Source organism: Scyliorhinus torazame, chromosome 3, assembly GCF_047496885.1.
Source record: "Scyliorhinus torazame isolate Kashiwa2021f chromosome 3, sScyTor2.1, whole genome shotgun sequence".
NCBI lineage: Eukaryota > Metazoa > Chordata > Chondrichthyes > Carcharhiniformes > Scyliorhinidae > Scyliorhinus > Scyliorhinus torazame.
In genome coordinates this window covers 163,409,094-163,426,183 of record NC_092709.1, presented here as the reverse complement: position 1 = coordinate 163,426,183, position 17,090 = coordinate 163,409,094, and the positions used below count along the sequence as shown (strand labels likewise).

Here is a 17,090-nt window from a genome sequence, read left to right as displayed (position 1 = left end):
TTGCCAAAGTCCCACCTTCCCACGGATTGGCTCTCCCCCGACTGTGGTGGTGCTGGACTGAGTCCACAGCCGCCAAGCCGAGTTTCCGACAAAAAATAGCACACGCAACCGATGCCGTTGCGAACTTGGCCAGTCAGGGGCAGAGCATCGGGGAGTGGGACTCTTGTAACGTCCTGAGGCAGTCGATATGACTTGCGGCGTACTCCTGGAGTATGCTGCTTTGGAGTGGGCAGGGCATCGTGAAAGCGGCACCGCCCCGATTTTGTCGCAAACGGGGATTTTCAGCCTGATCTGGAACACAATTTTGGCGTCAGAGACCAGAGAAGCCCGCCCAACATTTTTCTTTTCCTTCACTACCGAGCATGCATTTGCGTTTTAATGATTCAGTCCCTTTGAAGTGCTATAATGTTGGAGTAACTGTTTTGTAATTGTAGAGCAAGATTACAGCATCAGGGTGAAGCCTGACCATGCCTTACAATGTTCACATAAGTCCGATGAAAGATGAATTAGTCTGCACAAGAGACCACACTATCCAATAGAATCAATATTTCGTCATCAAAATCAATCAATCTGATGTGTTCATCCAAATGATGTACATGGACTAAGTATTGTATTAATGGTATTCCTAAAATAGATAACTGTGATTGTCCTGAAATATAGGGCAGGGATGATGCAGTTAGTTCGATTAACTGGACTGCTTGCATGTGGATTAGATTGATGACAACAGCAGGGGTTTGATCCCTGTTCTGGCTGAGGTACACTTGGGGCCTGCCTCCTTTCCCTAAATGTAGTTAATAATTGCCAAGCACCTGCCTTCAGACACAAGACCTGAGAAGTAGTACCACACTACTCGCATACAAGATCAGAATTTTTTGTCAGGATTTTGAGCTTATAAAGCGGAAGTATTTTATTTATAAATATAAAGTGGAGTGGGATGGAGACTGATAGATAAGTGGGATTGCATAGAAGGTTAATTATTTTATTTATACTATTCTCCCACTAGTAAATGGAGTATACTACAGCATCCCTTTTAATTGGCAATTAAAACACTTGACATCCATTCCCTTCCATGCCAGTTTTCTGTTCCACTTTATCCAGTGTCCTTATTTTTGCTTGGAAAGTTGAATAATGTGATATGTGATTTCCCTTACAACAGTGAATATACATTAACTGAAATCTTAATTTTCAAGTCCAGATATTTGTAACTTTTTACACGATCTAGCCTTTGATGAAACACACTTGTAGCACTTCTCAAACTATTTATTTTAAACACTATAGAATACTGTTGCAGAAGCATCTGTTCAGTTGCCACAATCCTTGTTTGTCCACAATCCTGTACCAAACCAAATGGAAGATGCAGTCTACAAATTACATCTTATTGCCTTCCGGAATGGCAAACTTTTTCCAAGCACGGGGAATTCTACAAATTTGGCAGATGATGGAAAGAGACGGACTGTGGCCTCTCCGGTCATCTACACTAAGATAGGTAGGAATCTGGGAGTGTGCAGTCAAAATACCTAAATGTAATTTCTTCATCTTAGAGTTAATAACAATGTATGATGATGACAAAGAGAATTGAAAGGCGAGACAAAGAAAATAGTGTAGATCCCTTGCAGTTATCTTATTCGGATTTAAGTTGAAAAATGAGCAATTATGGTTCATAAGGTGGAAGCAAAGGAGACACAGATACTACTGGAAAAGCTCACTTTCACCTTTCTCAATCCAGTCAATTTAGTTTCTGCCCAAGCAACTTCATACTGTTAGAAATAATATAACTGGTTATAATGTGCGAGTTGATGCTTAGAGCAACTCAAAACAGCATTTTAAAAATGGTTTATGTTGCTAAAATTATATAATTAAAAATATATATTTTTCTGATGAATGAGAAAAAGATTCAATATTTTTGTTTTCATTTTGTCTGCAACTGGTCACTTTGTTTTGTATGGCTCCAGCTATACTGCTCTTACCCCTGCTGTTTGTCGCGGTGTGACACTGTGATACAGATGTCTATGTGTAGTCCTAAATTTTGTTGATTTTACTAGTTAGATTGTTGACATTTGTAGAACTCTAAATATGATTTTGTTCCTGTTGACCAAAAATAAAAGGTAATCTCATTTTTGTGTAATGCTCTTCTGTATTAGATAGACCGCACAGACTCCTGTTGATGATATGAATTTACGGTGATATTTCCAATCATGCGGGAGCATTAAGTAGGGTTGAGACCACAATCAAATGACAGAACAGGCTCGAGGGGCCAAATGGCCTACTCAACCTCTTAATTCTTATGCTCTTGGATAACTTTAGGAAACCAACAGTGAGAAAAATCAGTGCAGCTTGTTTAAAGGTACAGGTTTATCCATTTGTTAATTTGAATTGCTTTCTTATCCTTGTAATATTTCTTTGCCTTTCTTTAAAAGATGGCAACAGCCAATATCCTCTCAGTCAACCTATTACTGTGACATTGCGTCGTATTGCACATGGGGTAGATGCTGTTGCAGCATACTGGGATTTCAACCTCTTGAATGGTTATGGAGGATGGATATCTGATGGCTGCCAGATTGTCATGTCAGATGAGAATGTCACCACAATGCAGTGCTACTCGTTGAATAACTATGCAGTACTGATGGTAAGATATTGATACAACAATTCTGAACTTCAGACATGGTTTCTTTTGTTCCTTTTCAATTGTAATTGAACTATCCTACACACTCTTCAACCTCTGTATACTTGTTTATGAAAGCACTCTTATATAACGCTGACCTCAAAATTGTGGAATTCTATCACCCTCTGTCTTTGCTTCCTAATACATGCTACAGGTTACCCTTGTTCAATGTGACCTGATCACTACTACGCAATTTACATATCTACTTCGCAACACTTTTCAAATTTAGTGGTGTCCGATTTGTTGGCGTCAACACTTAATCTCAGAAATGGAGAATCCCGCCACTTGTATTTTTTTGTTTGAATGCATGGACGAACCGACTCGCACGACTGCTGACAAACTTAAGAAAAGAATAAAACATTTATGAAACAGGAAAATATTAACTATAATACACTCCTCCTTCACACCAACTATACCGTTATAGAAATTTATAAGGATCACACATTGCAAAATTTATATTGTAATCAAATGTTCTCGGTATGTACACCGTCCATGGAAACCAATAGGTAAAATGTGATCAGACACCCCACACTTTGATATGGTTTGGCAGACAATGAGCTGATGTGTTTGCCATTATAAGAAATCCTGCATCTTGTGCAATTTGGTGTGAGTTGGCATGCAATGGGTTGATTGGCTCATCATTACGAGCATCCCAAGTCTCGCGCAATTTGGCTTGGTTTGGCAGGCAATGACAATTGATTGTTCGAGATTCTTTGATCGACCTGTCAATCATGATCCACTATTTGGAGACTACTGGCCTAAGGCGTCGTCTTTCAAATAATTTAAACCATGGCCTCATTAGCGCTCTCAGGTTTGCATAAAAGATTCCCTGGCACTTTTCAAAGAAGATTGGGGCTGACCAAGATTTATATCTCAAATAATATTGCTGAAACAGATGATCTGGTCATTATCACATTGCTATTTGTGGGGTTTTGCTGTGTTTTGTAAGCTGCCTAACAGCTCCACTTTTGAAATGTTGCGATTATCATTCACCTCTTTCAGCTGATGAATGAATGTATTTTTCATCTTTAATCCATGTTTGATTGTGACATTTTTGTACCCATCAGGATCTGACTGGTGCTGATTTCCTTTTGCAAATTGTTGACCTCTTGCATCCAGTAGTGTATGTTGCTGCAGCAGTATTGCTCATTTGTTTGGCCATAATTATTGCCAGCTACATCTACTACCACAGGTAATGCATTTTATAATTCAGTACCATGAGCCAGTCGTGGCATTGACCCAAAGTAATGTATATAATTATGGGGAGGTGGTGGTGGAATGGTAATGACACTGGACTACTAATCCAGAAGCCCAAGCTAATGCTTTGGGGGCAGATGTTCAGATCCCACCACAGATTGGATTCAATTCAATTAATACAATTCTGGAATATAAAGTTAGTTTCCGTATCATCAGTTGCAAAAGCCCCTCTAATTTACTAACCTTCTTTGGGAAGGAAATCTGCCATCCTTACTTGGTATGGCCTACATATGTGACTCCAGCAAATCTTTAACTGCCCTCTGAAATGGTCCAGCAGGCCACTCGATTCAAGACAATTGAGGATGAACAACAAATGCTGGCCTTGCCAGTGACATCAGCTTCCATGAAAGAATAAAGAAAAATAATTAGGTCCCAGTTTGTTGGGCGTATTTCGTAGGGCTAATGCTCAGTGATTTTTTGGGTGGTTGGAAGTTCACCGTCAAACAGGTAGCCGATGGAATCAGAAGTCTTCACCTCAGCTTAGATACCAGGTTATATTACTTGCTTGTCATTTGCTTATCATTTAATAATAATAAGGCACAGTCTTAGAATAAAAGGGAGTCACTTTAGAACAGAGATGAGGAGAAATTTCTTCAGCCAGAGAGTGGTGGGTCTGTGGAATTCATTGCCACAGAGGGCGGTGGAGGCCGGGATGTTGAGTGTCTTTAAGACAGAAGTTGATAAATTCTTGATTTCTCGAGGAATTAAGGGCTATGGAGAGAGAGCGGGTAAATGGAGTTGAAATCAGCCATGATTGAATGGTGGAGTGGACTCGATGGGCCGAATGACCTTACTTCTGCTCCTCGGTCTTATGGTCTTAATGTAATCTGAAGCTATTCATATTATCATAGAATTTTAGAATTTACAGTGCAGAAGGAGGCCATTCGGCCCATCGAGTCTGCACCAGCTCTTGGAAAGAGCACCCTACCCAAGGTCAACCCCTCCACCCTATCCCCATAACCCAGTAACCCCACCCAACACTAAGGGCAATTTTGGACACTAAGGGCAATTTATCATGGCCAACCCACCTAACCTGCACAACTTTGGTCTGTGGGAGGAAACCGGAGCACCCGGAGGAAACCCACGAACACACTGGGAGGATGTGCAGACTCCGCACAGACAGTGACCCAAGCCGGAATCGAACCCGGGACCCTGGAGCTGTGAAGCAATTGTGCTATCCACAATGCTACCGTGCTGCCCCTATTATAACTCTGTTTTTGCTGAAGGACAGACAATCCTTTGTTGCAACAATAACCAAGGAATAAAACCTGTTCAGAATGTTATGTACTCCTGTCTAATAACTAATAAGTAACATTATTTAAATAAAATAGTGAACTAGCAACGTAACAAGAAATTGTCCCGTTCTCCCCCCCCCATCCCCTCTCTGGGCTGCTGCTGACGACGATCTATTTTCCCTTAACGTTCCGCGAGATAGTCAAGGAACGGTTGCCACCGCCTGGAGAACCCCTGAACCGATCCTCTCAACGCAAACTTCATCCATTCCAGTTTTATGAACCCTGCCATGTCGTTTATCCAGGCCTCCACGCCGGGGGGGTTTCGCTTCCTTCCACATAAGTAAGATCCTTTGCCGGGCTACCAGGGACGCAAAGGCCAGAATATCGGCCTCCTTCGCCTCCTGCACTCCCGGCTCTTCCGCTACCCCAAATATAGCTAACCCCCAGCCTGGCTTGACCCGGACCTTCACCACCTTTGAAATCACCTTTGCCACTCCCCTCCAGTACTCATCCAGTGCCGGACACGACCAGAACATATGTGTGTGGTTCGCCGGGCTTCCCAAGCACCTCCCGCACCTGTCCTCCACTCCGAAGAACCTGCTCAGTCTTGCTCCCGTCATGTGTGCTCTGTGTAGAACCTTGAATTGTATCAGGCTAAGCCTGGCACACAAGGAAGAGGAATTTACCCTACTTAGGGCATCAGCCCACAGCCCCTCCTCAATCTCCTCCCCCAGCTCTTCTTCCCATTTTCCTTTCAGCTCCTCTACCAGCGCCTCCCCCTCGTCTCTCATCTTCTATATATTTTGGACACATTGCCCTCCCCAACCCATACCCCCGAAATCACTCTATCCTGGATCCCCTGTGTGGAGCAACGGAAATTCCCTCACCTGTTGCCTCGTAAACGCCCTCACTTGCATATATCTAAAGATATTCCCCAGGGCCAACTAATACTTTTCTTCCAGCGCTCCAGGCTCGCAAACTAATCAATAAACAAGTCTCTCAATCTCCTAATTCCTGCCCGGTGCCAGCTCTGGAACCCTCCGTCCATCCTTCCTGGGACAAACCTATGCTTATTCCTGATCGGGGACCACACCGAGGCACCCGTCACCCGCCTGTGTCACCTCCATTGCCCCCAGATCCTTAAAGGTTGCCACCACCATTGGGTTTGTGGTATACCTTTTCGGGGAAAGCGGTAACGGCGCCGTCATCAGCGCCTATAGGCTCGTTCCTTTACAGGACGCCATCTCCAGCCTCTTCCATGCCGCTCTCTCTCCCTCCCTCATCCGCTTGCAAACCATCGCCACATTGGCTGCCCAGTAGTAGTCGTCCAGATTCAGCAACGCCAGTCCCCCTCTGTCCCTGCTGCGCTGCAGGAACCCCCTCCTTACCCTCGGGGTCTTCCCTGCCCACACGAAACTCACAACACTCCTGTCTATTTTCTTGAAAAAGGCCTTAGTGATCAAAATGGGGAGACATTGAAACACAAAAAGAAACCTTGGGAGGACCATCATTTTTACCGCCTGCACTCTGCCCGCCAGTGAGAGCGGCAGCATATCCCACCTCTTGAAATCCTCCTCCATCTGCTCCACCAGCCGCGTCAGATTAAGTCTGTGTCGAGTTCCTCAGCTCCTAGCTACCTGGATCCCCAAATATCGGAAGCTCCTTTCCACTCTCCTTAACGGCAGGGCATCTATCCCTCTTCCCTGATCCCCGTACTACGAAAAGCTCACTCTTCCCCATATTTAGCCTATATCCCGTAAAATCTCCAAACTCCCTCAATATCTGCATAACCTCTGTCATCCCCTCTACAGGATCCGCCACATATAGCAGTAGGTCATCTGCGTAGAGTGACACTCAATGTTCCTCTCCCCCTCTAACCACCCCCTCCACTTCCTAGAGTCTCTCAACGCTATGGCCAGTGGTTCAATTGCCAACGCGAACAGTAATGGGGACAGGGGGCACCCCTGCCTTGTTCCCCTATGTAACCAAAAATACTCCGATCTCTGCCGATTTGTGACTACACTTGCCACTGGGGCCCCATATAGGAGTTTGCCCCAACTGACAAACCCCTCCCCGAACCTGAACCTCCTCAACACCTCCCATAGATACTCCCACTCTACCCTATTGAATGCCTTCTCTGCATCCATCGCTACCACTATCTCTGCCTCCCCCTCGGCTGGGGGCATCATTATCACCCCCGACAGACGTCGCACGTTGACATTCAGTAGTCTCCCCTTTACAAACCCTGTCTGGTCTTCATGCACCACCCCCGGGATACAATCCTCGATCCTCGTCGCCAGCACTTTTGCCAGCAACTTGGCGTCTACATTCAGGAGCGAGATAGGCCTATATGACCCGCATTGCAGCGGATCTTTATCCCGCTTCAGGATTAGTGATATTGTCGCCTCCGACGTTGTCGGGGGTAGAGTCCCCCCTTCTCTGGCCTCGTTAAAGGTTCTCGCCAGCAGCGGGGCCAACAAGTCCACATATTTCCTGTAAAATTCCACCGGGAACCCATCTGGTCCCAGGGCCCTCCCTGCCTGCATATTCCCCAGCCCTTTAGTCACCTCATCCACCTCAATTGGCGCCCCCAGACCTGCCACCTCCTGCTCCTCCATCCTCGGGAACCTTAGTTGGTCCAGAAACTGTTGCATCCCCGCTTTTCCCTCCGGGGGTTGGGACCTATATAGCCTCTCATAAAAAGTCTTAAACACCTCATTTACCTTCCCTGCTCTCCTCTCCGTAGTTCCCATTTCATCCCTGACTCCCCCAATTTCCCTCGCCGCTATCCTCTTACGAAGCTGGTGGGCCAGCAGCCAGCTCGCCTTTTCCCCATATTCGTATCTCATCCCCTGTGCCTTCCTCCACTGTGCCTCTGCCTTCCCTGTGGTCAGCAGGTCAAACTCCGTCTGAAGTCTTCGCCTCTCTCTATATAGTCCTTCGTCCGGGGCCTCCGCATATCTTTTATCCACACTCAAAATCTCCCCCACTAATCTCTCCCTTTCTTTGCCCTCTTTTTTCTCCTTGTAAGCCCTAATGGAGATCAACTCTCCCCTAACCACCGCCTTCAGTGCTTCCCATACTACCCCCACCTGGATCTCACTGTCATCATTGGCCTCCAGGGGGAGAGGAACATCAATACATCCCCACACCCTTCCACAGACCCCCTCATCCGCCAATAGTCCCACATCCAGTCGCCAGAGTGGGTGCTGTTCCCTCTCCTCTCCTAGTTCCAGATCCACCCAGTGCGGGGCATGGTCTGAAACGGCTATGGCCGAATACTCCGTTCCTGCCACCTTCGAAATCAGTGCCCTGCTCAAAACAAATAAATCTATCCGGGAGTATACCTTGTGGACATGGGAGAAAAAGGAGAACTCTTTGGCCAACGGCCTGGCAAATCTCCACGGATCCACTCCCCCCATTTGCTCCATGAACCCCCTGAGCACCTTGGCCGCTGCCGGCCTTCTTCCGGTCCTGGATCTAGACTGATCTAACCCTGGATCCAGCACAATATTGACCCCCCCCCCCCCCCCCCCCCCCCCCCCCAATTACCAGGCTTCCCACCTCCAGGTCCAGGATACGTCCCAGCATCCGCTTCATAAATCCCGCGTCGTCCCAGTTCGGGGCATATACATTTACCAGCACGACCTTCTTTCGCTGCAATCTACCACTCACCATCACATATCTACCCCCATTGTCCACCACTATATTCCTAGCCTCGAACGACACCCGTTTCCCCACCAATATCGCCACCCCTCTATTTTTCGCGTCCAACCCTGAGTGGAACACCTGTCCCACCCATCATTTCCTTAACCTAACCTGATCCACCACCTTCAGATGCGTCTCCTGAAGCATGACCACGTCTGCCTTCAGTCCTTTTAAGTGCGCGAACACTCGGGCCCTCTTAATCGGCCCATTTAGGCCTCTCACATTCCACGTAATCAGCCGGATTCCCCCCCCCCCCCCCCCGGCCGATTAGCCATCCCCTATTCTAGGCCAGTCCCCCGTCCAGGTCCCGCGCACCCACCCGTCCCCCAGGCGGCGCCCTCCCGTCCCGACCACCTCTTCCCTTGCCAGCTCCCTCCCGCTCCCAGCAGCAGCAACCCAGTTGACTCCCCCCCCCGCTAGATCCCCATCTAGCATGGTTACTCCCTCCATGATGCTTCCGAAAGTCAGCTGACTCCAACTGACCCCGGCTTCCCCCACTCTCTCCTTGACAACCCCGTGTGTGGAACTCTCATCCTTCTTGCGCCTATCTTCCCGCCATCCTCTCCCTAGCGCGGGAAAAATCCCGCGCTTTCCTGGATCGCCCCCGCCCCCCCATGGCGCAGCTCCCCCATTTCCCATCCCCCCCTCAGTCCCTTTTTCCACCAGCGCCCACATTTCTCAGTGTCCCCCCCCCGTCAAGAAGAGAAAAAACCCCGTCTATCGTCTCGATACTGTGAACCTCCCATTCCCCAATTTACATTTCTATACATCAACATCGTCGTCTCCCCCACAGCATCAGTCCCTCAGATCTGGTCCAGTTTCTCTTCTTGGATGAAGGTCCATGCCTCATCTGACGTTTCAAAGTAGTAATGTTTGCCTTGGTGCGTGACCCACAATCGCGCCGGCTGCAGCATTCCAAACTTTATTTTCTTCTTGTGAAGCACCGCCTTGGCCCGATTAAAGCTCGCCCTCCTTCTCGCCACCTTCGTGCTCCAGTCCTGATACACTCGTATCACCGCATTCTCCCACCTTCTACTCCGTACCTTCTTGGCCCAGCTCAAAACTGCCCCTCTGTCGGTGAAGCGGTGAAATCTCACCACTATCGCCCTTGGTGGTTCTCCAGCCTTTGGTCTCCTCACAAGGACCCGGTGAGTCCCTTCCACCTCCAGGGAGCCCGAGGGAGCCTCAGCTCCCATTAGCGAATGGAGCATCGTGCTCACATAAGCCCCAACGTCAGCTCCCTCCAATCCCTCAGGGAGACCCAGAATCCGGAGGTTCTTTCTCCTCGAGCTGTTCTCCAGGACTTCGAGCCTTTCGATACACCTCTTATGTAGCGCCTCATGCGTCTCCATTTTTACCGCTAGGCCCAGAATCTCATCCTCGTTTTCGGATGCCTTCGCCTTCACCCCACGGAGCTCTATCGCCTGGGCCTTTTGCGTTTCTATTAGCCCTTCGATTGCCAATAACATCGGCGCCAGCACCTCCTTCTTTAATTCCTCCACACACCGTCGGAGGAATTCCTGCTGGTCCGGGCCCCATGTCGTCTGGGCTCCATCCGTCGCCATCTTGCTTATTCCTTCTCTTTGCCGCTGCTCCAAAGGATCCTTCGCAATCTGGCCACTACCACCGATCCTTTCCATACACACCCGGGGGGACTCCTTCCTTCGTCACCCCACACTGGGTTTGGTCAAAAAAAAATTCCGTTGGGGTTCCCGAAAAGAGCCCAAAAGTCCGTTAGAACGGGAGCTGCCGAAACGTGCGGCTTAGCAGTGCATCGCCGCAACCGGAAGTCCAAATTTATAATTCTGTTGCAAATTAAAACAAAGCTTAATAATCATCAATTATGACCAGTTATCTGCAAAAATACAAACATAACCCCTTGATCAATGACTTTGCACATAAATACTTTCCCTTCATACAAATGCAAAAGTACTGGAATAGAAATCCAGCAATAGCCTACATATATCCCATACTATATCTTGAACGACAATGCGCATGTGCCATTGGACAGGATGACGGCACAGTGTAACATTGAAGCTTTTGAAGGCACCAGCCATTCTGCTAAGCTGGCTAAAGTGGGATGAATAAAGAAAAGAAAAGTTTGAAATGTTATTTAAAGTTATTTGTGATCATTCAGTAACACCTGTTAATTTCTTCTGTTTTGACAGTGCGGTTCGGATCAGCCGAAAGAGCTGGCACATGTTGGTTAATTTCTGCTTTCACGTTTTCCTGACGTGTGCAGTGTTTGTAGGGGGTATCAATCAGACTAGGAATATCAGTGTTTGCCAAGCGGTAAGCAACATTTTTTAGTCTCTTTATTTGCGCTCTGTAATGAATACTTTGCAATAGAAATAATACCAGTGAAGGAACGGACACAAAGCAATAGTATTAATAGTATGCATCTCTGAGGTTATTTGAAAGTGTACATTTACATTCACTTTTTATTTGAAGTAATTGAACCTAATTAAAAATAGTTTGGAATAGTGGAGTCTCATCATTCACAGTCAAGCTGCTCACAAAGCCAACTTCCAATATTTGGTGATATCATTTGAAGAATCGGTCGAAGAATCAGCACTCCTAAATTCAGCAATGTACATGTTGCTTATGAATTGAAGTGGTTCCCCAAAAGATTGGCTTTGATCCCAGGTCTTAGAAAGGTACCCTGTATAGCATGATCATGCAATGTTTCCAATACACATGCAAGTTCTTTTTAGTAACTCTGAAGGAAATGCTCTAATTTGGTCATATTCTGTTGCAGGTGTGTGTGCGTACAGGTAGGTATTGTTGATCTGAGTTTGATCAATTGTCTGGACAAACAGCATCCAACGTACTTGGAGTCTATAGCTCGTGGACTTGGCAGACAAAGTTTCTGTTTGGCATCACGGTTTGTTTCAGTGATTGAACATGGTTCAACCTTCTGGTTTGTGAGCTAGCTGGTTTGGTAAATTTGAGTTGGCCCCCTGATGTTTTTTTTCAATGTTTGCAATACATCAAAAAACACGTAGATGAATTTAATCTTAATTTATAACTATTCCAACATTTTGAAAATAAATTTTCTCCTGCCTTCCCCACAGTGTAATTTTGGTTGAAATAAAATTAGCCACCTGTTATACTTTCCACTTGACCGAGCTGATCCAATACCACCAGTTTTCCTTAACCACCAAAGTTGATGATTGTCCCCAGAGTTTCACCAAACCGTGGCAGATCTGTGGTGCTTTTTGACCTGAGGGATAGAGTTTTCTTTTTCTCCCATGTCCATCAGGTTTACTCGCTGATTGATTTTTTTGTTGTCGGAAGATATCTCCTCCCCGAGGTTAAGAGAGCGGGATATCAGCGATTGTGATTTTGGGTCATGCTCCACATTTTGTGAATCTGATCCTAGAGTCAGGTGCCTCCCAGCACTCGCCATGGACATTGGATATGGCGTTGTTGGTGGATAAAGATTTTGCGAGCATGTGTCCTCTGCCATTGGGGAATATATTGGGCAGGATTCCCCCCCCCCCCCCCCCCCCCGGGGCCGGGTCAGAGAATCCCTGGGGTACGGCGCGAATCCCACCCCGACGCCGGCAGCCGTATTCTCCCGCGGTGGTTTTTGGGCGGGGGCAGAGATCACGCCATGCCGGTCGGGGGCCGTTGGCAGCCCCCCCCCCCCCCCCCCGGCAATTCTGCGGGTCCCGATGGGCCGAGAGGCCGTCCGTTTCTGGCCAGTCCTGCCGATGTGGATTAGACATGGTCCCACATGGCTGGACCTGGCAGGTAAGTCAGCTGGTGCGATCCTCGTGGGGTGGGGGGGCCACGGTGGTCTGGCCCACGATTGGGCCCCACTGATCTGCGGACGGGCCTGTGCCATGGGTCACTCCTTCCTTCCACGCCGACCCCTGTAGGGCTCCACCATGGCCGGCACGGAGCAGACAGCCCCTTGTGCATACGCCAGAAAATGCCGGCCGGTCTGCACATGCGCAAGATCACGCCGGCCCTTCGGCACATGCGCTAACTCGCTGGCCCTTCTGCGCCGGCTGGCGCAGCGCCAACCCCTCCAGTGTCCACCTGGCCCCCGGAAGCACGGAGAATTCCGCACCTTCGGGGGCTGGTGACGCCGGAGTGGTTCGCGCCGGTTTTCCCGCCGGCGTGGGGACTTGGTCCCCGCACAGGAGAATCCCGTCTATTAAGTTTAATAAAAGTGAGTCTATTTCACCTTCCATGTTATGGGGAACACTTAAGGTGGTCATTGGGTGGGTGGGTGGGGGGGGGAATAAATTCCTATAAAGTGCATTCTGAACAGATTGCGAAGGTGGAATGGCCGAGGCTGGTGGATTCCATCCTCGAGGGGGATCATCGGTACTTGCTTACCTTTAATTTGGAAGTGTTCTTGATTGTTGGATTGTGTTCTTTGTATATTGGAACTTGAAGCATCTGTTTTGTATTTTATGTTATTCTGTTCAACTAAAAAGTTTTTCGATAAATATTATTTTTAAAAAGTATTTGCTGACATTCTAAATTTTGCCTTCACTACTTCATGTGTGACCCCTTATTATACCGTTCTTATCTGAAAGCTTTACTCTGGGTTACCTTTTCACCCTGTTTGGGTATCTTAAATAATATGTGTCTCCTGACGTCTGAGGTGCCACACCTTGCCTAATTGGCCCTAATGGTTTACTCTTCTAACCTTGGTGATGACTTTCCTTACTTGCACCACCTTTAAGCTTTAGATGGTATCATGTATTATGCTGATTGGAACCATATAAGACACCTGAGAAGAAACCTCACCAGAGCATAATCTTGGCAAACTGCCAGCGATAAAATGGGAGCACATTAACACTCAAGCGTGCACAAGTTACTGTGTAGAACTGGAGTGTAATGCTTTTAATGTATATTTATGAACATAGAATTGTGAAGAACAAAAAGAAGCTGCCATTCGGCCTGTCAAGTCTGTGCCAGCTCTCTGCAAGAGCAACTTGGTTAGACCCATGTCTTGATCCCTTCCATGTACTTCTGTAATACTTTTCTCTAAAGGTGCTCATCCAATTCCCTCTTGCAAGCCATGATTATATCTGTTTACATGACTCTCTTGGACAGTGAATTCCAAGATTTAACAACTTGCCACATAACAAAAGTTTTTCTTGCGTTTCAGTGACTTCTTTTGCCGATCAACTTAAATCAGTGTCCTCTGATTCTGAATTCTTCCGGCATTGAAAACAATTTCTCTGTATCTGCTCTATCTAGATCCTTCATGATTTGGAACATCTCTATCATATATCCTCTGAACCTTTTTTTCTCTAAGGAGAACAACCATGACTTCTCCCAACTATCCTTGTAACTGAAGATGCTTATCCCTGGAACCATTCATATGGATCAGCCATGTCAGAGGATGAGAATAATTCGTCACCTGACTCCCCAAAGCTTGTCCCCATCTACAAGGCACAAGTGAGGAGTCCCCATCAACACTAAAAAAGCCCGACACCATCCGAGCCAAAGAAACCCGCTTGATTGGCACACCTTCAACATCCATTCCCTCCACCACTGAAACACAGTGGCAGCAGAGTGTACAATCTGCAAGATACACGACAAGAACTTAACAAGGCTCCTTTACCAGCCCCTTACAAACCTATGGCATTTACCACCGGAAGGACAAGGGCAGCAGATGAGCATAAAAATCTGCAAGTTCCCCTCCAAGCTACACACTATCCTGACTTGGAACTATGTCGCCATTCCTTCACTGTAGCTGGGTCAAAATCCTAATTTCCTCCGTAACAGCACTAGATGTAAATGTTGCCACAGTCGCAGAGGACATTAGGCTGCTCTCCGCTTTGAGAGCTGACTGGTTGTGATTTAACCTGAGTGCCACCATTCCTCAGGCGATGGGCAAGGTTGAGAAGCCAGGGCCTTCATGAATAACCTGTGCTGTTGGCGCCAGTCTGCATCATGCACCAGACGTCCAGCCAACTGAGCTAAGCGACCCCTAACTACGCCACAGACTGCAGTGGTTCAAAAGGTGGCTCACCACCATCACCATGAGGACAATTGGAGATGAGCAGTATAAATGCTGACCTAACCAGCACTGCCCACGACCCGTGAAAGGATAATAAAACTGAATTCTCAAATACTTTCTGCGCCCCCTTAAAGCCTTGATATCCTCATTAAAATTTAGTGCTCAGAATTGTAAACAATGCTTCAACTGAGGCCAAACCAGTGTTTTATCATAAATTAGCATCATGACCTCAAAAATAAAAGTAAAATACTGTGGATGCTGGAGATCTGAAATAAAAAGAAAGTATTGAAAAAACTCAGCAAGTCTGGCAGCATCTATGGAGAGTATAACCGTGAGTGTTTCAAGTCCAATATGACTTCTTCAGCATTCCAAAGAACAGTCATATTGCACAGCCGCTGCTAGACTTTTACTTGCTTTTGTATTCTGTGGTGGCAAATTTCAGCCCACGATTGATGTCAGAGAGAACGGCGAAGCGGGAGAATAATCTGAAGAGAATCAGGAAACGCGATCGCTTCTTGATTTTCCCCACCATTCGCCAGCGACGTCATGAGGTTCAAGCCCTCAAAAGGGCAGCATCCTCACTTAATTGCATTAAAGTAAATATTTTAATATCAATGAGCCCCCCACCCACCACATGATTCCTCCGTAAGTATTCATACACCAGCAAGGTTTACAACATCTTTCACAAATAGGATTCAGTCGAGGAGATTCGTCTGGTGGTGCAAAGGTAAGTATAGCTAACCCCCCCCCACCCAGGAGAGAAACATGCCTGTGCCAGGTGCGGCGCTCATTGGAGCCCCATGGGGGGGGGGGGGGGGGGGGGGGGGGGAAAGAGAAAGAGAGTGGGCTGTGAAGGGAGAAACTTGTATGCGCGGGAGAAACGCCGGCGCTACTTACGTGGAAGGGGTGGGGGAGAGAGAGAAAGAGAGCCCCGATACCTCCGTGGTGGGGGCCGCTCAGTTTTCAGTTCTGATTAGGGTGCCATTTAAAGATGGCACCCTGATCTCTGGAGCCAGGTGTCGGCTGTATCTGGCCCCAGCCAGCCAGAGTGACGAAGTAAACCCCTTCTCTTTTTTCTTCAAAGAGGCTCGAAATCTGAAGAGAAAACTGGTCTGTGCAACTGGAGAGTACAGACCAGTTTTCAGTCTGAGCCTGACTTTTTGGAAAAAATATGGTAAGATGCCACCTGTACCTCTACTTTACTTGCCCAGCCACATTCAACTATTTGTGCATATCTACTTGAAGTCTCTTTGATCCTACATTCCTTTAGTTTATATTGCCTTTCCTTATTCTTCACTTCACACTTCTCTGCATTAAATGTTACCTGCCACGTGTCTGTTCCTTTCACAAACCTGGCTATATCCTTTGGAAATCTTATCACAATCCTCATCACAGCTCACAATAATTCAACCTTTTTCTCAACCTACAAATTTTGAAATTGTGCCAAATACACCCAAATTTTGATCATTAATATATATCAAGAAAAGCTTGATTATAAATATTGTTCATCAAAATACTTGCATCCTTGTAGTCATGCATGACATTTGTGATGATAAATCTCACAGTGAGGCTCAAACAGTTTATCAATGCTGAACTAAGTCTAAAATCATGAAATACACTGTCTGTAAAATGGTGCCGTTTGGTAGGCTGGTTTAATTCCTTTCAGTAAGTTTTTCTGTGAAGAACTTCATCAATAGCTGGTATTGTGGCAGACAATCGTGAACATAAGCTTCCATTACTTTGTAGGATTTCAGAAATGGGTAATTGGAAGCAGGTTCAAAGAAGGCAACTCACGACCACCTTCTCATGGCCAGTTAGGAATGGGCAATGATTGCTGGCCTAGCCCTGAATGATTGAAAATAAAAAGTGCAGCAGATGTTTTCCCCACTAGGATTTCAGTAAAATACAATACAGCATGACAAGAATGAGAATTGTCCATAGAAACATGACAGAGAGGAGCTTGAGAGAACCTCTGTGTTAACAGTAGGGTGAAGTAAGTAGTGGTGATTGGTTTGGGAAGGGTGATTTAAGACATTAAAATTAGCAGCACCAAAAGAAGCAGGTTGGCATGTGTATTAATGTTCTCTTGTGTATTAATATCAGTAGATTAATTCAGCCTTTGCGATTGTGTTATTTGAATTCAGTAGTACATTGTTTATCAACAACATCCTATATATGCAAATGATGGGAAACCTTCATCAGCAACTAAAATTGGATGACCTCTTGTCTACAAGTCACA

General features: G+C 46.6%; 1 protein-coding gene across 4 annotated transcripts in view; it reads left to right on the top strand.

Annotated features, from left to right (window-relative positions):
- Positions 1–17,090, top strand: part of adgra3 (adhesion G protein-coupled receptor A3) — a 272,209-nt gene that overhangs the window by 242,663 nt on the left and 12,456 nt on the right. For all 4 annotated transcript variants that reach the window (XM_072496488.1, XM_072496487.1, XM_072496489.1 and 1 more), the window contains 4 exons: positions 1,279–1,486; positions 2,418–2,626; positions 3,730–3,854; positions 11,031–11,154. In XM_072496488.1, coding sequence (XP_072352589.1) covers positions 1,279–1,486; positions 2,418–2,626; positions 3,730–3,854; positions 11,031–11,154 — 666 coding nt within the window. The remainder of the gene's footprint in view (positions 1–1,278; positions 1,487–2,417; positions 2,627–3,729; positions 3,855–11,030; positions 11,155–17,090) is intronic.